The sequence below is a fragment of the Elephas maximus genome, chromosome 7 (genome assembly GCF_024166365.1).
Source record: "Elephas maximus indicus isolate mEleMax1 chromosome 7, mEleMax1 primary haplotype, whole genome shotgun sequence".
Classification (NCBI taxonomy): domain Eukaryota; kingdom Metazoa; phylum Chordata; class Mammalia; order Proboscidea; family Elephantidae; genus Elephas; species Elephas maximus.
This window is the reverse complement of record NC_064825.1, coordinates 11,691,668-11,719,111: the sequence shown is the minus strand read 5'-3', so window position 1 is coordinate 11,719,111 and position 27,444 is coordinate 11,691,668. Positions and strand designations below refer to the sequence as shown.

At 39.2% G+C, this 27,444-nt stretch overlaps 2 protein-coding genes across 2 annotated transcripts in view; one reads left to right on the top strand and one right to left on the bottom strand.

Annotated features, from left to right (window-relative positions):
• LOC126078699 (solute carrier family 35 member F2) overlaps positions 1–27,444 on the bottom strand; it is a 405,637-nt gene that overhangs the window by 347,085 nt on the left and 31,108 nt on the right. Inside the window, exons 2-5 of the mRNA XM_049889371.1 lie at positions 25,198–25,448; positions 24,836–24,902; positions 18,901–19,000; positions 14,753–14,817 (exon numbers count right to left, since the gene is read on the bottom strand). Of these exons, the coding sequence (XP_049745328.1) occupies positions 14,753–14,817; positions 18,901–18,924 (89 nt within the window). The 5' untranslated portion in view covers positions 18,925–19,000; positions 24,836–24,902; positions 25,198–25,448. The remainder of the gene's footprint in view (positions 1–14,752; positions 14,818–18,900; positions 19,001–24,835; positions 24,903–25,197; positions 25,449–27,444) is intronic.
• On the top strand, positions 195–27,352 carry RAB39A (RAB39A, member RAS oncogene family). The gene is made up of 2 exons (XM_049889377.1): positions 195–583; positions 25,950–27,352. The coding sequence occupies exons 1-2, from the start codon at positions 357–359 to the stop codon at positions 26,374–26,376; spliced, it is 654 nt and encodes a 217-aa protein (XP_049745334.1). The 5' UTR covers positions 195–356; the 3' UTR covers positions 26,377–27,352.

The following is a 27,444-nucleotide window of genomic DNA, read 5'->3' as shown; positions in this document are numbered from 1 at the left end:
GGTTGGAGCTGCTGTCACGTCCCTTCGCCACACCCCCTTTTCTCATCAATGCCCAGTGAACTTTGCAGACAAGTGATTTACAGCGATCGGGGGCGGGACTTCGCGAACAGGAGGGGTCCCACCCAGCCCCGCCCCCGGCCCGAGGCCCCGCCCCAGGCCCGGCCCGGCCCCGCCCCTCCCTGCCGAGAGGGCGGGGACCAGGCGGCGGCCGCAGCCGCAGGAATATGCTGGAAGCCGACGGGCTCGCTGGCGGGCGGGCGTCCAGGGGGTGCTGAAGGGACAGTTCCCGCCGCCGAACTTGCGCTGCGGCGGGCGGGTGGGGCGGCCCTGGAGTCGGCGGGGCGGGCACGTGAGCGATGGAGACCATCTGGATCTACCAGTTCCGCCTCATCGTGATCGGGGACTCCACCGTGGGCAAGTCGTGCCTCCTGCACCGCTTTACCCAGGGCCGCTTCCCGGGGCTGCGCTCCCCCGCCTGCGACCCCACCGTCGGCGTGGACTTCTTCTCCCGCCTGCTGGAGATCGAGCCGGGCAAGAGGATCAAGCTTCAGCTGTGGGACACGGCGGGGCAGGAGCGGTTCAGGTAGGGCCGCCCGCGCCGGGACCCTGGGCCCGGTGTCCCCGGGGACCACTGCGCCGCCTCTCGGGCGCTCCCTTCCCTCGCGCCCACCCCACGGGTGCCGAGAGGCTCCGGCCCTTCCCCCTCGAAAGTGCAAACACTCCATTCTTGCTTCCCCTTTGCCCCTCCTCTTCCAGGGACGACTTCCTCCTCCGCAATTTCTCACTTCTTTCTTTGGCGCCCATTTCCTGCGCCCCTTTCTGTCTTTGATTTCCCTCCTGGACCGAGGTCACCGTCGCCGCCCCCCTTTCCCCAACTCTTTCTGCCCCTGCGGGTATCCTGATCCCCCCTTCCTCGGCTCCCTTGCTGCCTTCTCCCCAAGCTCGGTGTCTCTAGCTGAGATACATGACTCTGATCCGGCCATCCTTTGCCAAACGCCCCTTTTCCTCCTCTAACCGAGAAGTGTCCCCACTGCGGCCCAGGAGAGCTGCGAAATAGGGCCCCCAGTTTCCTGATTGATCCTCTACCTTCACAACAAGCACTGCTCCAGCCTCGGCCACTGCATGAGCTCACTGAGCATCATCCAGAGGGAGAAGGATGCGGTAATGCTATCAACACCTCACAGCACCGAGCGTGGGCATCAGAAACACTGGGCCGTGACCCGAGGGAGTGTGGCTTGTACTGCAGCTAGATACAACGTCAGGGAACTGGCACAGATGAAGTTGGTTTTTTTTCTTTTGTTTTTGTCTTTAAGGGTTGAGTTGTCCTTAGAAGTTTTTCACCATTGGTACTTTGTGGGGGAAAGAGATCATCTATTAAGATTCGTCGGGAACTTTTCCTGTTTTACCTATGATCAGTACTTAACCTCCTGGGGTGAAAATACATTTCTTAATAGAGAACGAGGGATCCAAATGAATAGTCACATTCTAAATGTTCACTGGGAACGCAGAGGAAGGATTTCGCAAAAGCGACTCACGTTTTGTAAAGGAAACAAAAAGTAAATGAAATTATATGCATTTCCTGGATATTGAAGATTGAACCGAATTTAAAGCACATTTTAAATTTCTAGAATTCAAGGATACTTTTGTTTTTAGAGGAAGGGAAGAAATCTAATATATTGTATTTTCTTTTTTAATTGCATGATCAATTGGAACTCATTTAAGCAAGCATTTTGCAGTCTTTGGCAAGTACTCTGCTTGTGAAAGACAGTACTCTATGAGGGGACTTTCCAAACATGGCTTCCCCTCACTCTCAGTCAGCATCCATTCCAAATGAGATCAGCCTACATTTGTGAGACTGGTCCAACATTAAGTTTTGGCTTCCGTTCCCAGCTATGACACTGATTCATAGAAATAATAAGTAAACTGCTTAGCTTGCTTATACCTTAGTTTCCCTATGTATAAAAGTGGTAAGATGGTAAGGCCAGACCTTCAGAGAGGTGTTAAGGGTTGAAGATCTCCAGTTTTGCCATTCTAAAGATGATTACAAATTCCTTCACTTGTGATCTCAATCAGAGATGAACTTTGAGATATTGCAGGATCAGAAAAGAACATTTAGTAATAACTCTTGCTGTACCCTCCTAAGTGAATACAAGACATTTTCTTTATCTCTTAAAAACTCTAGCAATTGTAAACTGCATCTAAATTGTAAAATCTTATTTTGTCTAATTCTTTCCTTAAAAGTAACTCAACTTGACAAGAAAGTAAAAAGGTAGTTAATTTGTTAGACTTCAGAGACGTTTCTGTTAAATAGATAATTGTTTTTTAATGCCTTTAAGAAGAATGTAAATAATAATTTGCTTTATATACATTATTAAAACCAGGCAGTAACTCTCCCATAATAATGCAAGGACATTTAGGGAATGTTTATTGACAATGAGTCACACTTTATTTTGTTTGGCTCCTTACCAAATATATATCCATAAATACATATTTTAGAAGCTACCTTCAAATACTTGCTTTTCTTTCATTTAACAGAATATTGTACCATAAAATTATATTTAAAACAATTACTGTTAAATCATTTAGTATCTTTCCCAAAGAAAATACAGGTACTTATTTTGAATAATAGCTATCCTTGCACATTTTATCTCATGTGAAGGTTTTATGGTTCATGAAAATATATTCCTGCCACTGGTTATAATCATACCATTAAGAAGGAATTTGTGGAAAATGTAGTATTTGGAGGTTTATTAGTGATTATATATAAACGGCAGCCCTGGTGGTGCAGTGGTAAGAGCTCAGCTGCTAACCAAAAGGCTGGTAGTTGAAATCTACCACTGCTCCTTGGAAACCCTAAGGGGCAGTTCTACTCTGTCCTATAGGGTCGCTATGGATTGGAATCCACTCAACAGCAACGGGTTTGGTAGTTTGGTTTTTTGTTTGTTTGTTCGTATATAAACTAATAAAAAGGAACCTACTTCAGGCAGCTCATGATACAGCTTGAAAGTATAAATAATGTGTTATTGAAAAAACCCCAGTGCCATCGAGTCGATTCCGACTCATAGTGACCTGATAGGTCAGAGCAGAACTGCCCCATAGAGTTTCCAAGGAGTGGCTGGCGGATTTGAACTGCCGACCCTTTGGTTAGCAGCTGTAGCACTTAACCAGTACGCCATCAGGGTTTCCAATGTGTCCTAAACTGTGAGAGAATAAATTTGTTTGTTATAGCAGCACTAGATAACTAAGACATTACAGTTTACAGTATGCTTACCTATACTTTATTTTTCTAAACCTTTTTCACTTTGATTCTGTTCCTTTTTGATTTTATGCAAGTAGTCATTGCCTATTAGCATATGTTAATCTGAACATTGAAAACTAAGGCTAATCATGATCATAATTACCAGCTCACTATTTTGTTATTAATGTGTTATAGAATAACATGATCATAATTACCACCTCACTATTTTGTTATTAATGTGTTATAGAATAACATGATCATAATTACCAGCTCACTATTTTGTTATTAATGTGTTATAGAATAACATGATCATAATTACCAGCTCACTATTTTTTTATTAATGTGTTATAGAATAACATGATCATAATTACCAGCTCACTATTTTGTTATTAATGTGTTATAGAATAATATGATCATAATTACCAGGTCACTATTTTGTTATTAATGTGTTACAGAATAACAAAAATAACAAAATAGTGAGCTGGTAATTATGATCATGATTACCCTTAGTTTTCAATGTTCAGATTAACATATGCTAATAGGCAATGACTACTTGCATAAAATCAAAAAGGAACAGAATCAAAGTGAAAAAGGTTTAGAAAAATAAGGTATAGGTAAGCATACTGTAAACTGTAATGTCTTAGTTATCTAGTGCTGCTATAACAAACAAATTTATTCCCTCACACTTTAGGAGGGTACAAGTCTGGATTCAGGGTGCCAGGCACAGAGGAAGGCTCTCTATCTCTGTTGGCTCTGGCGGGAGGTCCTTGTCATCAATCTTCCCCTGGGTCAAGGAATTTCTCAATGCAGGGACCCTGAGTCCAAAGGAAGTGCACTGCTCCTGGCTGTTCTTTCTTGGTAGTAGGAGGTCCCTCTCTCTGTTCACTTCCTTCATCTTTTATCTCTTGTAAAATAAAAGGTGATGCAGGCCATACCTCAAGGAAACTCCCCTTACATAGAATCAGAACTGTGACCTGAGTAAGGGTGTTGCCTCTCACCCTAATTCTCTTTAACATAAACTAATCTTGCCTCATTAACCACAGGCAGAAATTAGGACTTAAAACACATAGGACAATTACATCAGGCCACAAAATGAAGGGCAACCACACAATACTGGGAATCAAGGCCTAGCCAACTGACACATACTTTTGGGGAACACAATTCAATCCATGACATGCAATATAACACTAACTGCTAGTTTTATTATTATCCATATTTTTGTAAGGATAAATGTTAAACTGCTGTATTAAGGACACTCAAAATTACAGTGCCCTCATTGGAAACAGAAGTTTCTTTCTTTCTTGTGTAACCAGTCCCAAGGTGAGTGGTCCAAGCTGGTGGAATGTTCTGCTCCAGGACATCACTCAGGCACGTTCTCTTCTATTTTTCTGACATCCCTAGGACATTATCATCATCTGCATGGACAAAGCTGGATTGCAAGCACATCTGTGTGCCAGTTAAGGGGAAGGAAAAAGAGAAAATGTAAATCAAGCAGTTTTCCTATTAAGCAGGTGAGGCCTCAATTCATTGAGGACCTTAGTTACAAGGCCACACTTAGCTGAAAGGGAAACTAGGCCACCTGTACCCTAAAAGAAGGAAAGATGGATTTGGTATTGTGGGAGTTGTGGCAGCTAGGAGTCACAGCTTTTTATAATTTTTATTCATCATAGCAGAAGAAGTTTAGCAGTAAAGGAAGGAAGAATATTGTTTAGTACAGTGTTAATAAGTATAAAAGTATTGGAATATCTATAAGTATGACAGCATTAAATGTAAGAATATAAGTTTTGAACTTTCCTCATAAAAAGCTTTAAAGCTGGACTATATGAAGAAGAACGTAACATCAGGGTTGGAGGAAGACTCATTAACAACCTGTGATACGCAGATGACACAGCCTTGCTTGCTGAAAGTGAAAAGGACTTGAAGCCCTTACTGATGAAGATCAAAGAATACAGCCTTCAGTGTGGATTGTATCTCAGCATAAAGAAAATAAAAATCCTTACAACTGGACCAGAAAACATCGTCATTATAAATGGAGAAAATATTGAGTTGTCAAGGATTTCATTTTGGATCTACAACCAATACCCATGGATGCAGCAGTCAAGAAATCAAATGATGCATTGCATTGGGAAATCTGCTGAAAAGACCTCTTTAAAGTGTTAAAAAGCAAAGATGTAACTTTGAGGAGTCAGGTGAGCCTGACCTAAGCCATGGTATTTTCAGTCACTTCATATGCATGCAAAAGCTGGACAATGAATAAGCAAGACGGAAGAAGAATTGATGCCTCCGAATTATGGTGTTGGTGAAGAATACTGAATATACCATGGACTGCCAGAAGAATGAACAAATCTGTCTTGGAAAAAGTGCAGCCAGAATGCTCCTTAGACTTCAGACTTCATCTCACATACTTTGAACATGTTTTCAGGAAGGACCAGTCCCGGAGAAGCACATCATGCTTGGTAGAGGGTCAGTGAAAAAGAGGAAGACTTTCAACAAGATGGACTGACGCAGTGGCTGCAACAATGGGCTCAGATAATAGCAAAGATTGTGAGGATGGTGCAGGACCGGGCAGCGTTTCATACTGTTGTACATAGGGTCGCTATGAGTGGGAACTGACTCAATGGCACCTAACAACAACAAAACAATATGAAAATGAAGTGAGATAAAGGAATAGCAATATTGGCTGTAGGCATAGGAAACCTCTAGGCTACCAGCCAGATATGGCCTTTTATCTCATGCTGTCTGGCCTTTGGAGAAGGAGCCCTGGTGGCACAGTTAAGAGCTCAACTGCTAACCAAAAGGTTAGAAGTTCAAACCCACCAGCCATTCTGTGACAAAAAGATGTAGTAGTCTGCTTCCATAAAGATCAGAGCTCTAGAAACCCTGTAAGGCAGTTCTATTCTGTACTATAGGGTTGCTGTGAGTCGTAATCAACTAGGTAACAACAGGTTTTTTTGGTTTGGGCTTTGGGGTATTATAGTACAGCCACTGATTATAAAGTTCAGAGGATAATGTCTTCCTAGTGCAGTGCTTTTCGAAGCATGTTCTGTAGAACACTTATCCCTTGAGATCCTTTTCAAAAGATGGATTCTGTGATCAAATAAGTTCAGAAACCCCTGTATTCTGTGTAATACTCTTAGAAATTCATATCAAACACTAAGAAGTATCACAGCAATGAAGGCTGTCTTAACATGTCCCAAATTTACTTGAGGAGTTATTTTTAAAATATGAAAATCTATGAGAACTAGTGGTCTAAGGAGTATAATTTAGGGGAGATTCCCTTGATGAGCTGCTTTGGTTATACTCTTTTGAGCTGAACATCTAAACATTTGAGGTTTGGAGCAGTGGAAAACCTGCAAACATTAGTTAATCAGATAATTAACTTTTTAAAGGGCTGCAGTCAATAAGTGCTAATATAAAGGGTACAGCCTTCACCTCACTCCCCTCTCCCCTCCCCCCAAAAACCTGGTGGCCTCTAATTAATATTACTAAACTCCTGGGCCTTTCTCTGACCCTTTGCCTGCCTCTTTATCTCTTTCCTCTAGCTCTTCCTTTTCTACTGTGTATCATTCTCTTTTCCATGTGTCTTAGCCCTCTCATAGTTTATTTGTATTTTTCCTTTACCCGTTTCACCTGTCCCTTCCTATTCATAGTTTACTCCCACCCTCTTTTTCTCTCTCTCATTAAAATTTTAATGTGTCTCCTACTCTCGTTTCTTTTTAATCTGTACCCCCTTATTTATCTATGTGACTTCCTTATATCTGTTTTCCCTCCTGCCCCTTTGAAACATTCGTATGATGTTAATGTTTAATAGTGGTTTAATTTAGGTTTTCTGTTCTTAATTTTAAAAGCAAGCAACCTGACAACATGATGGATGTGTAATTCGTGTATTACTAAATTGTACACATGAAAAATGTTCAATTGGCAAATATGTTATATATTTTTTTCCAATAAAAAAAGTGCATACGAAGAAACAAAACAAAATAAGTAACCTGAACATTTTACATTTCTCCTTAAGGGATTAAAACAAATCCCTAAACCAAAATTCTTTTTAAAGGCCTTCATTTGATCCACCCCCACCACCACTGTGGTTTGTGGTCTTCAATGGAAAAAAATTCTCTGTTCTGGATTAGTGGGCTTATAATTGCATAGCTTTCAGCAGAGACTGTTCCTAATTAGGTGCTATGATCATTGCAATCCACTGTAGCTTCAAGTTATTAGCATAATAGAAAGCTAGGCTATCTTTGTATTGAGTAATGAGATGATACAATGTCTCAGTTAAAATTCTTTCTTATAAGTAACAGAAATCTAACTCAATTAGCTTAGGTAAGAGGGGATAAATTACAGATGACATAAATCTCATGAAAGACAAAAGCTTACAAACACCTGGGTCTCTGAAGTATGGGGACTCCAACAATAAGGGTTTGTGGATTTTCCTCTAGCCTATTTCCATTCTCCAACTCTGTTAGCTCCCAACCCTGTCTCTGAGCCTCTTACTGAAATTCCTGAAAGAAAAAATCTCATTGGCTACTGACTGGCTCATGAGTCAGCTCCTCCTCAGTCAGGTTATTGGGATAAATATAAATAGAATACATATATATTATGGATCATACAATGCAAATGTATCTGTAAGGAAAAGTTCACACAGGAAGGAAACGAGCAGTCATCTCCAAAGTGTCTACTTCATGGTGCTTCTGAGTAAAACGGTATGTAAGAATGAGCTCACATAGTCTCCAGCGAGTGTGGCAGAATGTGAAAAGATGACTCCTGTAGCTAAGTGTATTTTTATTCTCTAGAGATTATTTTCACTGTCTACTCAAGGCAGTCAGACCCTTTTCAGGGATTGCATAGTCAGTACAGTCAAGAAACTAGCCAATAATTTGAAAAACCCGTGAGTGTTTTTTTTTTTTTCAATAAATCAATTGACTTAGCATACATAGCCACAACTTCAGTGTTTCACTGGTACATGAAGATCATTACACACCCTGAAGTAAACTATTGTACGAAATGTCTGAGGGCCCTAGGCCAGGAGTAGGCAAACTTGTGAAGTAGGTAAAGCTTATTCTTGGGGTCTTTGGGGCCTCCCCACTCTCTTTCCTGTTGTTTTGGAATGGTGATACCTTGATCTATCCCTCCTTTCTATTCTCCCTCACATCTCAGTCAGAAAGCCACCCCTTAATGCTCCATCTTAGCTTCAGAGAGAGAAGCAGCTAGAAGACCAGGGCATGCAAAATTATTAATGTTTAAAAACAACTTAATAAAGGTCCTGTAAGAGTATTTATACTCTAAAAGAGGATGATCACCTTGACCTATCCCTCCCTACTGTTTTCCCTTGCATCTCAATCAAAAAGCTGTCCCTTAGTGCTCCATCTTAGCTTCAGAGAGAGAAGCTGAAAGACCAAAGCAGGCAAAATTATTAGTTTTTGAAAACAATAAGCATCCTACAGGAGTATTTATACTCTTAAAGAGGATAATCACCTAAAGAAATAATACCTCATCTTATTTAAAGTAACATTTCCCTGTTGGCAGACTTATAGGTTTTCTGACTGAGGGGTGTTGGAATTTCTTATCCTGCTGCAATGATGACCACATATTCCAACCCACTGGCCCCACATTTAGTTCTCAAAGGATGGGCTAGAAAAAAAAAAAAAAGTTACGGAAAATGTTGTGAATACATGGACCTCTGCAGTAAAGTTTTCACATGAAGAAAAGTGCTTTGCTTAGTCTAAGAGGAAAAGGGAGGAAATTTACAGCCATTGTTAGTGAATTTGGAATAGCATACAAGGATTTCTTAACAGCTTATATTGCATAGCTATAATTTTTTTTTTTTTTTTTATGCTACTTAGAATTTTGAAGAGGAACTTCTTGGGACAGTACAAGAATGTTTATTTTGGTGTATTAAGAGCCAGTTATTCTTATCCTAGCTGAGTATGAGGGAATTTGCTTTCTTTCAGCCTGTTCTATTTGTCACGCAGTAGAATGGAAAGATGGGCCACTCAAGTGAATATATGTTGTTTTTAGTTGACGTCCAGTCAGTTCCGACTCACAGCAAACAAAACCCTGCCCAGTCCTGCGCCATCCTCACAATTGTTGTTATGCTTGAGCCCACTGTTGCAGCCAGAGTGTCAATCCATCTCGTTGAGGCTCTTCCTCTTTTTCAGTGACCCTCTGCCAAGCATGATGTGCTTCTCCAGGGACTGGTCCTCCTGATAGCGTGTCCAAAATACGTGAGATGAAGCCTTGCCATCCTTGCTTCTAAGGAGTATTCTGGCTGTACTTCTTCCAAGACAGATTTGTTCATTCTTTTGGCAGTCCATGGTATATTCAATATTCTTCACCAACGCCACAATTCAAAGGCTTCAATTCTTCTTCAGTCTTCCTTATTCATTGTCCAGCTTTTGCAGGCATATGAGGTGATTGAAAATACCATGACTTGGGTCAGGCTCACCTTAGTCCTCAAAGTGACATCTTTGTTTTTTAACACTTTAAAGAGGTCTTCTGCAGCAGATGTGCCCAATGCAATACACGGTTTGATTTCTTGACTATTGCTTCAATGGTTGTTGATTGTGGGTCAGAGTATAATGAAATTCTTGACAACTTAAATATTTTTTCCACTTATCATGATATTGCTTATTGGTCCAGTTGTGAGGATTTTTGTTTTTCTTTATGTTGAGATGCAGTCCATACTGAAGGCTGTACTCTTTGATCTTCATTAGTAAGAGCTTCAAGTTCTTTTCACTTTAAGCAAGCAAGGTTGTTTCATCTTTGTATCAGAGGCTATTAATGAGTCTTCCTCCAACCCTGATGCCGCATTCTTCTTCATATAGTCCAGCTTCTCGGATTATTTGCTCAGCATACAGGTTGAACAAGTAGTGAAAGGATACAACCCTGATGCACACCTTTCCTGACTTTAAACCACGCGGTATCCCCTTGTTCTGTTCTAACGACTGCGTCTGGGTCTAAGTACAGGTTCCTCATGAGCACAATTGTTCGGGAATTCCCATTCCTTGCAATATAATCAATAATTTGTTATGATCCACACAATTGAATGCCTTTGCATAGTCAGTAAAATACAGGCAAACATCTTTCTGGTATTCTCTGCTTTCTGCCAAGATCCATGTGACAAGAGCAATGATTATTCCTCATTCCACGTCCTCTTCTGAATCCAGCTTGAACTTCTGGCAGTTCCCTGTCAATGTACTGCTGCAATCACTTTTGAATGATCTTCAGAAAAATTTTATTTGTGTGTGGTATTAATTATATTGTTCAGTAATTTCCACATTCTGTTGGATCGCCTTTCTTTGGAATGGGCACAAGTATGGATCTCTTTCAGTGGGTTAGCCAGGCACTGTGAGGGGATTTTCTTCCTTTCAGCCTGTTCTATTTGTCAAACAGCAGTATGGAAAGATGGGCCACTCAAGTGAATATATATACATATAGTTGTTTCTGTTAGTTGCTGTTGAGTCATTTTTGACTTGTGTGTAGAGTAGAACTGCTCTATAGGGTTTTCAAGGCTGTGACCTTTTGGGCATACACACACACACAGATTACTATAATAAGATACTTCAGTCTTTTCTGAAGTAAAATACCTACAAAGTTCTGTATTTTATGATTTTAATGAATTTTCTAAATGTCGGTAACTTTTAATCAATTTTGATAATGTATGACTCAGGAAAGCTCACTTTAAAAATTGCCATTTCACACACTCTACCTGGCCATTATGAAATATTTATTATGGTAAAAAAGCATTGTTTTCTGAAAGGAATCACTATGTAGTATTGTTTTGGCCTACAAGGTTTTCAGAAAAATGTGAAACAAGTCAAAAGAGTATGTTTTAAATTTAGAAGTATACTGGTTAGACTGTGAAAAGATTTCAAAATATAGATAGTAGTTCTGAATATATGCATTACTGAGTAAATGTTGATTGTGGATGGCTAACTGAAATACTGTTTTAATTTAGTTTAAAATCTTAAGTGTATTCTCTTAAACATTCTCGAAATGTAATGAAATTATTTCTGTTTTCCTTCCTATGGAAGTGATGTGTTTTTAATTTAGGAATACTCTGCTAAATCAGATTACTATAGTAGGTATAGTAAGTCTTCAAAACCATCCACTGATATCAATAGTTATGATATAAAGGAACCATCAAACATAGCTCCATGTCAATGAAGTATTGAGGTAGGGGACTGACACTTCTCCCTTAGTCTTGTTTCTACTTCACTAATCTGGTGAGTGCATCAGCAGTCACATTAGAAAGGTCTTTATCAAGGCGTATCAGTGATTTTTCTTGGTAAAATGTGAGCCTTCTCCATGCCTATTTTCTTTTCTACTTTTTGTAGGACTTAGTGTGATAATGGCCTCAAGTAGATAAGGCTGAAGTACAGCCTTAATCACAGACCCCTGCATCAGATGTACAAAAGAATAGTGTGTGGCCAAAACTGAAATCTCTTCTTGAGAAGAGATCAAGTGAGAATGCTGCACAAGGAATTTACATAAATATTAGGAACCTCCTAGCTATAAGAGAAAGTATTACGAAGACTGACCAGAGATTTTCAAATTCTAGGCATTGCCTATCATTTTTCTTCAGAGAAACATTTTCCAAAGTGATATTAATAGATGTAATTTGAGAAAAGGGTTCCTTGATGAAATAGTTTTGGAAATGCTGGGTTGTTGCAGGACCTCTCAGAGCTTTTAATATACTAATGCACATTGTGAACCCTCAAGGGCAGATATGGTATTTCCTATAGTGGAGTCCTTTTCCACAGAGCATTTTGCAATATTAATGTTATGCAAAACAGACATTAGGAGTCGCTACTCTAAATAAAAAATGTAGGCAATTCCTCAAATTTTAGTAATATATTGAGAACCTCTCAGTTTGTTCTCTCATGTAATTCTCTATGTCTCTTCTGCTGAGGCTTCCAGATGATTTCATCAGGTCTCCCTTTTTAAATACCTGATTACTATATTTTGGGGAGAGATCTAGTAACCCTTGCTATTCCCTTGATCTTTGTCCCCTTATTCAAAATTAAAAGGCTTATCTTCTGTTGTCACACTTTTACACAGAGTATATAATATCATTACACCTACTCCTCACTTACTGTCTCGTTATCTGACATTTCACATTTGTGGCAACAGTAAAAAAATCTACTACCCAACTATTTTGCACATTAACAATGTATGTCTGTCAATAACGAATCCCAAGGTGCGAGGCGAGAGTAATGCTGGCTGTGATAGTTGAGATTTGTGTCAGTTTGGCTGGGCCATGATTCTCAGTGCTTTGGCAGTTACATAATGATGTAATTTGGCAGTTATGTAATAATATAGCCATCCTCCATTTTGTGATCTGATGTGATCATCTGCCATTTTTGTATAATGTCAATTTTTACATAATGACCTGGTCTTCAGAGCCTAACCATGTCAGTAAGTGAGGAGTGGGTGTATTCCTTATTTTAAGCACAAACCTTCCAATAAGAATCACTAGGAAAACTTAAAGATAGATAAAGTAGCTAATGGGTAAATCCTCATAATATTAGATTTCTTAAGTATAAAAGAGCTACAGACAATCTATAAGATTAGGAAAGCAAAAGCTTATGAAGCCAATATGAGGTGACATGTAAGACTGAGATGTGATGGAACAGATGGATAGATGCTAAAAAGAGAATTAAAAAATGGAAGAGAATGTATAATTGTGTATATATATATATAAATGTTGCCATAAGTCGATTCCAACTCCTAGCAACCCTATAGGATAGAGTAGAACTGCCCCATAGAGTTTCCAAGGAGCAGCTGGTGGATTCGAACTGCCAACTTTTTGGTTAGCAGCTCAGCTCTTAACCACATTGTATAGCATAGGAGTATTGGAGGAGAGGAAGATTACTGAGAGATGAATTGAAAACAATGGCCAATAAAGTGAGGGGGAAAAAAGATACATCAAAGAAGCTACAGAGGTCAGCCACACTGTGGTCAACATTCTGGTCATTTTGGTAGATAACTAACTACAGGTACAGGACCGGGAAGGACCGAGATGACCTGATGTAACGGTCTCGTTTTTTTAAGTAATATAATTAATGTCCATAAAGGCCTTGACTTGTTCAAGGCCATATAGCTAATTAGTGGTTTGCACAAAAGCACAGTTCTCTTAACTCTATTCAGTGCTCTTTCTACTATACCAGGCCTGGCTGTCATGGTTGAAGAGTTTTAATGGCACATTGTTGTGTAGTTTCTATCCTGAAAAGTAATTCTGCTGCACTTTCCCCACCCCCACCCTGTATAGAGTAGAATGAAATGAGAAAAAGATAAACATTTATTATAAGTTCCAGGATGTGGGGAGAGATACAAAAGCACATGAAACAAAGCAGTATAGAGAAAGTTGTATGGAAACAAAGCACAGCCACAAAAAAAGAATTATAACCCAAGAAAAATTATTCTTTCATTAGGTTAGATCATATAATTCACTATGTTGTATGGAAAATAGATAATTTTGAGAAACTGGAGATGGAATCATTATTGTTCTACAAAAGAATACCAGAAAATATTGGGATAAGTGTTGAAGTCTTTTATATACTTTCTGGTACCATACCAAACAATTGGAAAATAAGCATCCTTTTTCTAACACTTGTAGACAGTAAAGCTAGAAACATTTCTCATTAATTTCCAGATAAACTATTTTGATTTTCACATGTAACATGTTCTGCCTTCCAGAATGCATTGCAAAGTACAATTTGAATATCAATTTAAATACAGTAGCTATTTAGAAAATGTGGATGATTTCACATATATATTTATAATATGTGTAATTATTCAGTCCTTTTAGCTTAAATCCATATTATAAACACAGACAGAAGATAAGCCTTTTTGTATTTCTCTCTCTTATTCTCCTATCTGCTCAACATTTGCACACTGCCTGGGCACAATTTGACACAGTATGAATTTATTAATTCAGTTATTCATCTATAAATATTGGTAGGATTCATACATGGCCGTTTCTGTTCGAGACACTAAGGATACACCACCAACAACAAAAAAAAGACAGAAGATCCTTTCCCTCATGGAGCTTATCTTCTAATGGGGGGAAACAGGCTATAACAAAAATAAGCCAGAAAGAGTATGCAGGATGTCAGAACGTGCTCATTGCTACAGAGGAAATCAGAGCATAAAAGGTGAATAGAGAGTGCTGGGAGTGGTGAGAAGGCCTCACTACCTTAAGATGATGATCTGTCATGAAGAGAAAATAAAGGGTGGCCATAGGGGAAAATGATTCACACATTCTAAGGGAGAATATGGCCCATCACGTGTTACCAGCATAACATACAGCTCTACAACTACAGATCTGATTTTTGAAGGGAAAAAAAGAAAAAAAAAAAAAAAAAACCCTCGCTGTCGAGTCTCTTTTTACTCATAGCAACCCCACAGGACAGAGGAGAAGTGCCCCAGAGGGTTTCCAAGGCTGTAACCTATATGGAAGCAGACTGCCACATCTTTCCCCCACAGAACGGCTGGCAGGTTCGCACCACTGACCTTTTAGTTAGCAGCTGAGCATTTAACCACTGCATCACCAGGGCTCCTTCTTTGATGTAAAGACCCTAAAATTATACAAAGAAAATGAATTTTAATGCTGTTTGAATGTGTAAAGAAAGAATAGCCTAAGTTATAAGCACTAAGTTTCAGAATCTTAGGCAAGGGCAGGGGTTATTACAGTCCGTAAAAATAAAAGAGGTGGGGAGACTTGTGTTTTAGTTTCTTGAAAGCAATCCTAAGAGCCAGCAGTACAAGATAAATGAAGCAGGTAAATAAAGTGTCAACATAATGATGATTCCCAGAGGAGCAGCAGGACTGTAACGTCACGGTGAAAAAAGAGGCGCCCACAAGGCTAATGCGGCATTCATAGGCTGCTTGCTGCCAAGATACTTTGGCATCAAGGTACTTCTACAACTGGCACAGCCACAAGAAGGGCATTTCCAGGACAGGACATCTGGTTTGTTTTACCTAAGTAAGTCAGAAAGTACTTGATATTTTGTTGCTTTTTAAAGAAGTTTATGCACATCTAGCTAAGCTCATAATCATAACATAAAAATAAAAATAAGATCTATATAATTCTGCCACTTTCAGATAAAATTTTGTATATAAGGAACTATCCCATATAAATAATCTGGAGCATTCCAGGGCCTATGGAACTTGGTCCTTCATACGACAATAGCATCTTATTTTCAGTGTCTTCTGGGGAAACTAGATAACTGTTTAATTTAAGATATCATTTACGTATTTTAGAACTAAGATAACCATGTCATTTGTGTCAAAAAGATTCCAAATTTCCCAAAGCATAGCATTCACACTTGATTTGATTACTCATATATTGAAGTAATTCTTTGTAAATATAAGCAAACGCTGGTGGTGTCATCATCTGTCTACGTATTATTTCAGGAAAAAATGAAAAATGACCTAAACAAGAAGACCATTGTTCTTTTCAATTATTCTAAAGCTAATATATGTACAAGAATTGGCTTTGGTTTCACAAAACTGTGCGTATGTTGAAATTTATAAAATAGTTGTGATCTTTTTTTTATCATTCTTTTATTACAAAATATATATAGACACTATCAGTCAGGTCCTTGGTTGTGAGCAATAAAACCAACTTGAGGATCTTAACCAATAACAAAAGCTATTGGAAGTATGTCTGGGGCACAGAGAATTGATGGGAAGCTGGAGGACTAGGCTTGGAATGAATTAAAAGATCCCAGGAGGTCCACGCAGCAAGATCCAGAGGAGACTAGTGTGGTCCACGATGCTGTTGCCCCTTTTCTCCCTGTTCACCCACTGCCATAAGAAGCCCGAAATGGCCAGTTGGTATTCTCAACTGCTACTTCAATAGAAGCATCATGGGGTTCTCTAGTGTAAGGCTTTCTTTCTTAGATACTAAAACTTTTAAATCAGCAGAGTTCAGAGTCACAGAGATTAGAAGCAAACAAAAATTTTAGTGAGTCATCAAGTGTAATTGTGAGGGGCACAATCATCCCCACTTTCACCCTTTGCTTCCCATACCACAGCTTCCACCTATAGGATAAAATGCCACCTGCCATATTGCTTACTAGTTTGTAAAGCGTATACATTCTGAAGGAACACACCAACATCTTACAAGGTATCATCTCCTGGACACGGGCATAATGTGATAGTGGCATGAAAAGATCAATGAATCCCATGGCACCAGCCCATTGCCCTATCTCTTCCCTTGTTAAGTGAATTCTTCAGTCAGTAGCAATGTGTAAGACACTATGACTATATATAAGGCATTCCATAACTTCATGGATGGTGGTGCTAGCATGGCCTGAACCCAGATTAAATATCTGTTACAGTGAGGACATATCAGTGTCCCATCCATGATGGTCCCCCCAGAGTAAGATACTGTATCCGAGGTGCCAGTAGCTGCTAGAAAATTGGGTATTAAGCAATGACAGTCCAGGTCAGCCTAGATAAGAGCAAGTCTCTGTTAAATCCAGGCACAGCCTCCATCTCTCTACCAGGGTCGCTTTGTTTCAGTCCAAACTGGGGTAAAAATACTGACTGATAACTAGGAGGACATTTTGCTCCCCCAATGATTAAGAACTCTTCCACAGAGGGGGACTTTTGTTGAGTATTCACATAGTATACAAGTACTGACATACTTTAGATTCATCCATATACCTCTTCCCCAAACCTCCTTGCTACCAGTCTTCCAATCTTGTTTTTTTTCCAACATGTCAATCCCTTAGCCTTTGTCCATAAATTGGCGTAGATCCTTGCCTACATCTCCCCATCTCTTCTTCTGGAAAAAGTAGACAAGGAGATGTACCAGTAGAAGTTCCATAAATGGGAGGATTTGTCTTTTCCACTGACCTTTGATTTCACCATTGAGTGGGGCTGACTGATGTCAGCATATTTGGTAAAGCCTGGTTTGATTTTTTTCCTTTTTAATTATAGGGAAATACAGGTAAGATCATGGATTGAGAGGGTGCTGCAGGAGTAGGCACATTGAGGGTGTGAGCCTTGTCACTCCAGGTTCCCTAAGGTCCAGCCCCATATTCCCGCCTATATATGTACCACTTCTGCTTGATAACAAAGTTCCAGGCTGGTGAATCAGAAAACACCTAGATCACGATGGACACTCAGATTGCACAGTCACTTGGTGTTCCCACAGCCAGGCATTTAGTCTTTATCAAAACCAGGTTGTAAGCCAAGAACTATCTCTTCAAAACTATAAGCTCTTATTCCAAAATGCTACTCCTGTAATTGTCCAGTGGAGGCTTCCACAGGCTTGAAAAAGCATCCCAGTCTGCTGCAGGCACTTTAGCAGGCACCATTAGATCTGACAGACCATGGACCAAGTGGCAAAGCTGTCTGCATTACAGCTTGAACCAGCTCAAGGGATTTTCTTGCTCTCAGCCCTCTTGAAGTTGGTAGCCTTTGGAGTCTCCCAGTTAATAGGTCAGAGAAGCACATCCAAATATATGTTTTCTCCAAATTACAAAAAGGTCCACCTAGTATTATGCTTCTTTCTTCTTGGTAGGGGGTATAAGATACCACAATTTGTCTTCTTTGGAGAGATTTCATTAACATGCCCGCTCCCCCCTTCCCTAAGAAGCTTCACAGAGATTGCTGGTTACTGTATTTTCATGGCTGTATTTCTTGGGGATGCATGTACTTCTGAATTTTTAATTCATCTGCCCTCCTGTAACACTGATAAGCTCATAGTAAGTCTGTAATCTCGGTATGAGAATTAAGAGCACACTACTAATAGATCTGATGTTGGGCATCTTCCCTTTTTTTCACCCTACTAGCATCTCTTTCCCTCAAGCTTGCTCACTTTCTATGGATAAAAGTTTAGTGTTTCTTCAAAAAGTTAAACACAGAATTATCATATGACCCAGCAATGCCACTCCTAGGTATATACCCAAGAGAAATGAAAGTGTATGTCCACACAAAACTTGCACATGCATGTTTTTAGCAGTATTATTCACAATAGCCAACAGGTGAAAACAACCTAAATGTCCATCAATGGATGAATAAATAAACACATTGTACAATGAGATATTATTTAGCCATGAAAAGGAATAAAGTATTGATATGTGCTACAACTTGGATGACCCTTATGATAAGTGAAAGAAGCTAGACACAAAAGTCACATATTGTGTATTTCCTTTTATGTGATATATCTAGAATAGGCAAATCAAAAGAGACAGAAAGCAGGTTAGAGGTTATTAGGGGATAGGAGGAGGGAGAAATGGGGAGAGATTACTTACTGAGTATGGAGTGTTTTAGGAGATGATGAAAAAGTCTTGAAACTAGAGAGAGCACAACATTGTGAATACACTAAATAGCAATGAGTTGTACACTTTGAAATAGTTAACTGTACATTATATGAATCTCACCTCAATTTTTTAAAAAGTCCTCACTCTGCCATTTTTTCTATTTCCCCAACAGCCATTTTCACGGTTCTGACCAAATAAACTTTCTGTTCATTCACTAATAATTTATTGAGTGCCCACTAAGTGCCAGACACTTGAAAGCTACTAGGTATTCTGCAGTGAGCAAAACAGACATAGCATCTGCCCACCTCTCACACTTAGTAAGCCAGTAACATGCATCCAGAAACTGGAAAAGAGGGAAAGAGGATACCATGAAAGAGTACTGACCTTGAGCACACAGTGATCCTGCATACCAGCCTAAGAAAGAGACTCTTAACCAAATGGGGCAGCCTCTTCTTCCAGTGAGGAATCTTCCTATGGTAGAAACCTAAATGTGAGGAAAGAGGGACAAGAGTTTCTCCTAATACTCTTAAGTATCTCCCCAAGAGTATCAGAAGAGTATATCCTAATACTCAAGCAATATTCCTCGGCAGTGTTGAGTGTCCACTTGGGATTGGTTATAATTAATTCATAGTGATAGTGATTCTCCCCCCAAAACATTCGGCTGCATGCTAGATTGGTCCAGAGATAGAATTTTCCCAGATAAGTATGGCAGAGGGAGAGGGGCTTGGGAATTGAAGATATTTCTAAGACAGCAATTATAATGCTTATAAAATCTGAGAAGGAGGTGAAGATAATAAGGGTGTTAATGAATAGAATGTTATTGAATTGGTCAGTGGATTACAACTCTTGATGAAATAAAGAATTATCACAATAAAAATATGCTGGGAGGCTGGGAAAGTTTGATAAAAAAAGTGGAGTGTACAAATTTGCAGTTTGGGAGGTGGTGAAAGTTGATGGTGAGGAAAAGGAAGTGGATGAGAAAGGCAGAATTGAGGGAAAAGAGCATTAGAGATGAGGAAGAAATTGAGAAGTGACATTGGATAGCTCATCCAAATGGATGTTGAAATCACTAAGCAGAATGACAAGAAGGATTGCGAGAGAATAATTATCTGGAAGTGGCACTGGGGAAGCAGAAGACGCCTCCTCCTGATCCTATAGAATGAGCAAAATGAGCGTGCTGCAGGGGCAACAATGTTCTCAGGAACCAGCAGGCAAGGAAGTAAAGAAAACATCCAGAGACAACTATTCCTTTAAAACTGGGATAGTATGGAACAGGATAATGTAGCATTCAAGGTATAAAAAAAAAAAACAGCTGGTTTCTTTTATAACCAAAACCAGATTTTCTACTTGGGAGGGATAAGGGGCAGCTATGAGTTCGTAACCGTGACTCTTGTCCTCCATAATTCACCTTCCCCATCATACTACCATCACCCTGAATTCAGGGGTACTACATCCCCTTTACCATTCTTGCCAGAGGGCAGTCTCAACAATTCTTTATTCCCCATAACATACCTGACACCAGATTGAAATCCGTTCATTTATTCCTCCTGTCCTTCCTTCCTTTCTTTTTTTCTTCCTTCCATCTCCCTTCCTATCATTCAATGAGACTTTCAAAGGCCGAAAGGAAATTGACAGAAAGTAATAAGATATCTGTGCTTATCAAGAGTTGTTTCTTATCATCAAATCCGAGTTTTCTGCAGGGAGGCCTCCCCAACTAGTTGTTTTCGGGTTTGTTCCCTGCCTCCTCATAATACCTTCAAGAACTTCTAGAGACTTCAATATCCAAACCCAAGAGAGGAAGGCCTGGAGAAAGAGATGGTCCCTCATCACCTCTGTAAGACCAGCCTGTCAAGTTCAAGTTTTCAGTCTGAAGACCTGCCTCTTCTCCCAAATGATTGACAACAGAATGCCCACTTGTTTTAGGGAAAACCCTACCTCTAAGGACAATATCAAAATTCTAAGTCAAATATCCCTCACATAGAAACTGGAGATCATTATATAGAAAATAAGAGTTGTTTTACAGAGTACATTACATATACTTTGCCGTAATTTTATTTTAGGGATTGATTTACCAACTGTATTGCAAATGTCTCTTCAAAGTTAAATACACGATGTTGGAAAATATGGTATTTCCTACAGTGTAAGACGTGCTTCTGCCCAATATACAAGCATTTCAACATTGGGTTTTCAGTTACAAAGAGCATATTTTTAAAAATTATACTAATGGTAAATTCACTGTGAGGGGGAATAAAGTAATGCAGACTTGCTACTAAATTAAGGCTTTTAGCATAATAACATGGACCTAGATTAGATTTCTTTCAAGACACTGCACATATGCCCGTTTTTGTTGCTGTTAGTTCCGACTCAGAGAGACCCCATATACAACAGAACGAAACATAGCCTGGTCCTGCGTCATCCTCATGATCATTGCTATGCTTGAGCCCACTGTTGCAGTCACTGTATCAATCCATCTCGCTGAGGCTCTTCCTCTTTTTTGATGACCCTCTACTTTACCAAGCATGATGTTCTTCTCCAGGGACTGGTCCCTCCTGATAACATGTCCAAAGTATGTAAGACAAAGTCTCACCATCCTTGCTCCTAAGGAGCATTCTGGCTGTACTTCTCCCAAGATGGATTTGTTCATCCTTCTGGCAGTTCATGGTACATTCAATATTCTTTACCAACACCATAATTCAAAGACGTCAATTCTTCTTCAGTCTTCCTTATTCATTGCCCAGTTTTTGCATGCATATAAGAGTATTGTAAATACCACGGCTTGGTCAGGCCCACCTTAGTTTTCAAAATGACTTCTTTTTAACACTTTAAAGAGGTCTTTTGCAGCAGATTTGCCTAATGCAATGGGTCCTTTGATTTTCTTGACTGCTGCTTCCATGGGTGTTGATTGTGGATCCAAGTAAAATGAAATCCTTGACAACTTCAATTTTTTCTTCCTTTATCATGATGTTGCTTATTGGTCCAGCTTTGAGGATTCTTGTTTTATGTTGAGGTGCGATCTACACTGAAGGCTATAGTCTTTGATTTTCGTCACTAAGTGCATCCAGTCCTCTTCACTTTCAGCAAGTAAGGTTGTGTCATCTACATAACACAGATTGTTTGAGTCTTCCTCCAGTTCTGATGCTCCGTTCTTCTTCATATTCTCCAGCTTCTTGGATTATTTGCCTAGCATACAGATTGAGTAAGTATGGTGAAAAGATACAAGACAGACACACACCTTTCCTGACTTTAAACCACTCAGTAGCCCCTTGTTCTGTTAGAACGACTGCCTCTTGAGCTATGTACAGGTTCCTCATGAGCACAATTAAGTGTTCTGGAATTTCTTTTCTTCACAGTGTTATCCATAATTTGTTATGATCCACACAGTCAAATGCCTTTGCATAATCAATAAAACACAGGTAAACCTCTTTCTCGTGTTCTCTGCTTTCAGCCAGGATCCATCTCACATCAGCAGTGATATCCCTTGTTTCACGTCCTCTTCAGAATCCCGCCTGAATTTCCGGCAGTTCCCTGTGGATTTACTGCTGCAGCTGCTTTTGAATGATCTTCAGCAAAATTTTACTTGCGTGTGACATTAATGATATTGTTCGATAATTTTTGCATTCATTTGGATCACCTTTCTTTGGACTAGGCATAAATATGGATCTCTTCTAGTCGGTTGGCCAGGTAGCTGTCTTCCAAATTTCTTGGCATAGATGAGTGAGCACTTCCAGCGCTTCATCCATTTGTTGAGAAACCTCTCAATTGGTATTCCATCAATTCCTTAGCCTTGTTTTTTGCCAGTGTCTTCAGTGAAGCTTGGACTTCTTTCTGCAGTACCATCAGTTCTTAACCACGTACTACCTCCTAAAATGACTCAGTGCCAACCAGTTCCTTTTGGTCAGTGACTCTGCATATTCCTTCCATCTTCTTTTGATACTTCCTGCGTTGTTCAGTATTTTGCCCATAGAATCCTTCACTACTGCAACTTGAGGCTTGAATTTTTTCCTCAGTTACTTCAGCTCGAGAAATGCTGAGCGTGTTCTTCCCTTTTGGTTTTCTAACTCCTGGTCTTTGCACATGTCATCATAATACTTTGTCTTCTCAAGCCATCCTGTGTAATCTTCTGTTCAGCTCTTTTTCTTCATTTTTTCCATTCACCTTAGCTACCTGATGTTCAAGAGCAAGTTTCAGAATGTCTTGTGACATCGATTTTGGTCTTTTTCTTTTCTGTCTTTTTAATGACCTCTTGCTTTCTTTATGTATGATGTCCTTAATGTCATCCCACAACTCATCTGGTCCTTGGTCATTAGTGTTCAATGTGTCAATTCTATTCCTGAGATGGTCTCTAAATTCAGGTGGGATATACTCAAGGTTATACTTTGGCTCTCATGGACTTGTTCTAATTTTCTTCAGCTTCAACTTGAACTTGCATATGAGCAATAGATGATCTGTTCCACAGATGGCCCCTGGCCTTGTTCTGACTGATGATATTGAGCTTTTCTATCATCTCTTTCCACAGATGTAGTTGATTTGATTCCTGTGTATTACATCTGGTGAGGTCCACGTGTATAGTCACCGTTTATGTTGGTGAAAAAAGATATTTGCAGTGAAGAAGTCGTTGGTCTTGCAAAATTCTGTAGTTTGATTTCCAGCATCATTTCTATCACCAAAGACATATTTTCCAACTACTGATCCTTCTTTGTTTCCAAATTTCACATTCCAATCACCAGTAATTATCAATGCATCCTGATTACATGTTCAATCAATTTCAGACTGCAGAGGCTGGTAAAAATCTTCAATTTCTTCATCTTTGGCCTTAGTGGTTGGTGCAAAAATTTGAATGATAGTCATTTTAACTGGTATTCCTTGTAGGTGTATGGATATTATTCTATCACTGGCAGCATTGTACTTCAGGATAGATCTTGAAATAGCTGTATATATTTATATATATTATATACATATATATATTTTTGACAACGAATGCAATGCCATTCCTTTTCAATTTGTCATTAGTAGACCATATGATGATCTGATTCAAAATGGCCAATACCAGTCCACTTCAGCTCATTAATGCCTAGGATATATGTTCCATTTCATTTTTGACAACTTTCAATTTTCCTAGATTCATAATTTGTATAGTCCACGTTTTGATTACTAATGGATGTTTGCAGCTGTTTCTTCTCATTTTGAGCCTTGCCACAATAGCAAATGAAGGTCGCAAAAGCCTGACTCCATCTACATCAAGGGTGACTCTAGCTTGAGGAGGCAGCTCTTCCCCAGTCTTCTGAGTGCCTTCCAACCTGACAGGGTCATCTTCTGGCACTGTATCAGACAACGCTCTGCTGGTATTAATAAGGTTTCACTGGCTAATTCTTTTCAGAAGTAGACTGCTGGGTCCTTCTTCCTAGTTTGTCTTAGTCTGAAAGCTCAGCTGAAACCCGTCTACCATGGGTGACCCTGCTGCTATTTGAATACCAGTGGCATAGCTTCCAGCATACAGCAACACACAAGCCCCCACAGTATGAGAAACTGACAAATGTGTGGGGGTACATCTGCCTAACTGCACACATATAAAAATGAGTAGCAAAAAAATAATAATAATAAATTAGGTGGCCTTCAAAACAAAACAAAACAAAAAACAATTTAAATGAATTGCATTATTTGGAACTCTGCAAAGATGGTAGAAATTTTTCTTATTGTCAGTAGCTATGTGGCACAGTAGTCCTTGAGAAAAGTTTTTTTTTTTTTTTTAAATAGTCACTTGAGAATCTCTCTATTGAGGATTCTGAGGAAACAGTGAAGCAGAAGAAAAGAAAATAAAGTAAAATACTTTTTCTTCACACTCCCACAACAAAGGTATTTGTGGTATCAGGTCTGTGAACTGAGCTGTGATTTCAGCAATGAAATACTGAAGGCATGTGAAATCTTGAGAGTAACAGATAATCCACTGGCCTTCCACAAAGGTCTTTAATGCCTTAGAAAGTAGAGAGATGAGTTTGCTTAAGAGTGGTCTCAATGCTTAAGGTCACTGAGAACTTGGAAGCTGAAAAACATGGGGTTTCTGGCTCATAAAACATTTAGCGCCTTCCCTCTCCAATAGGATTAATTAATCCAATATAACAACCATTTAATGACATTTATCATTTGCCAGCCAATATGATCATTAGATAGATACACAGGTGAAAAGAAATGTTTGGCTTTCAAGGAGCTTTAAATTAGGTGGGGAGACACACCAGCAAATCCAATCACAGCACATTATGAAAATTTGTTACAATCTTAAGGGCAACAGGTTCCAGGGAATCATAAAAGGAGGAGGACTTACAAGGGGTGGAGGTAGAGAGGTCAGGAGGAGGGAAGGCTTCTCAGATGATGCGATTCTTCAGCTGACTCTTAAAAAGAAATATGAATTTTTTAGGCAGAAAAGGAGTTCAGGACATTCTAGGTAGATAGAACAACATAAATAAAGGTAAGAAACAAAACACTATGTCCTTGCCACCTTGCCTCACGAATCAGTCTGGAAACAAATGGCACACTTGAAGGGTTAACCGAAATGAGTTTAATGAAGTAACTATTTCCAGAGATGTGGGCAAGGTCAAGGGCAGCAACAAAAGGTAGTGAAGCATTCAAGTATAGGAACAGTGAGAAGCTATTAACTACTGTAAAGGGCAAAGAGAATGGTCTTACCAGAACCTGGTGAAAGCTGTAGCCCTGGGAGAGGAACCTTGACCAGAGACGAGAACGCAGCCACTGCCAGGCCACAGCCCGGCAGAGATAAATACCCTGACTTCTATTTCCTTCTGTCTCCAGTTTTTTTTTTTTCCAGCAGGTGCCTCCCATTGGCTGAATCCAAGTGCAAGCCAGAAGGCAAAGGAGTTTGGGGAAAGCTGTTTGTAAAAGTCACATTCCTGAGGCCCAGAGAAGAGTAGAGATTAAATCTGTAGGGCAAATAGAGATTCATTAGCACACCTCAGATTGATATCCCAGGTCCATAGAACAGTTTCCTGTCTCTTGAATAGGTATAGTCCAGGACTAGCCGTCTGCCCTTGTTTTTTCTTCCTAAATTGTAGAGAGGGCCTAGCTCAATTAAATGACAGAAGAGATTCTTAAGATCTGGTTTGCTTTTAAACTCATAAACCACTCACCCAGTCTTTCTCCATGCATATTTTCAGTGACAGTGATATAATTATTGTATCAGATATTTAAAAATAAAAACAAATAATAAGACAGTTCAAGATGAAATACCAGGTAAGTGCTTACTTCTCTATCTAGAAGTAACTAGTGTTCTATTCACTTAAGACACTTCAGCCTTGATTTATAAATTCTGGTTAAATCACATTAAGGGACCTTCAAATTTTATGATGGTGATATGTTGCTTGAGGGAGGGGGAAAAAAACCCAAGTCATCCTTTTACAACCTTTTTTCTATTTATTTTTCAGATCAATAACTCGATCTTATTACCGCAACTCAGTTGGTGGATTTTTAGTATTTGACATTACTAACCGACGATCCTTTGAACATGTGAGAGATTGGCTAGAAGAAGCAAAAATGTATGTACAGCCATTTCGGATTGTATTTCTGCTAGTTGGACACAAATGTGATTTAGCTTCACAACGTCAAGTTACAAGGGAAGAAGCGGAAAAACTGTCAGCGGACTGTGGTATGAAGTATATAGAAACCTCAGCAAAAGATGCCACAAATGTTGAGGAATCCTTCACAATCTTGACGAGAGACATATATGAACTTATTAAAAAGGGAGAAATTTGTATTCAGGATGGTTGGGAAGGGGTGAAAAGCGGTTTTGTTCCAAATACTGTGCATTCTTCTGAGGAAGCAGTAAAGCCCAGGAAAGAGTGCTTCTGCTGACTTCAAACATGCCAAAGAACTAACAAGAGCAGATTGGGTGTCATTTCCAGATAAATATAACACTAAGAGCAGGCTGATGCAATGCAAGCATTAAAAAATGTCGTTTATCTAACTCACGAGCCCATATTAACACTATTTTCTAAGGTATTTAATTCAGAGCACTGTGCTTATTTGTTATGCGACATGGTTGGATGTTTTGCAAAATTACCAGGCAAAGCGGACAACTTTTTCTTAAAACTGGAGTATCTACACAATTATCTCTGTTTTCACTTTGTTATCGTATAGCTGACCTTAGTATCCGAATCCATCAATATTACTCATTTTTCTTGACAGTCTGAAATGAGTTGTTTTTGTGTGTGTGTATATACATATCTATATACATAAATATATATATATATAGTCTGATTTAAAAGCCTTTATCAGGAATTATATTCTTTTAACTTAATTTTGAACAGTAAAGTAGGTATCAGAGTGTGCTGTTCACTTACAAGGAAACAATCTCAGAGGTACTGACTAGGACTAAAGTAGCAGTTTCTTATTTAAGAGACCAGGTTTTTAACCATCCTATGAAATATTTATCTTCCTTAATTTTGCCTGGGGAAACTCTGGTGGCATAGTAGTTAAGTGCTACGGCTGCTAACCAAAGGGTCAGCAGTTTGAATCTGCCAGGTGCTCCTTGGAAACTCTATGGGGCAGTTCTACTCTGTCCTATAGGGTTGCTATGAATCAGAATCGACGCGATGGCACTGGGTTTGGTTTGGGTTTTAATTTTGCCTGAATATAAGAAAATAAGTTTTATTCTCATTTTTCTTTTCTGATTTGTTGCTTCTGAAGATTTTATGTTTTATAAATGTGTCTAGGAATCCAAGCAAAGTATTTTATTGCAAATACTTGTAAAAATAAAAACAACCATTTATCAGCAGATGTTTTCATGCTTTAGTATACTGTCCTTACTTGACAGAAAAAAAAACAAATTTACTATATGCTGGCATTTTCAAAGAAATTAAATGCAATTTTACCTTGAACTAATGTCAAAATTATCAATATAAGTAAATATAGTAAATTTCT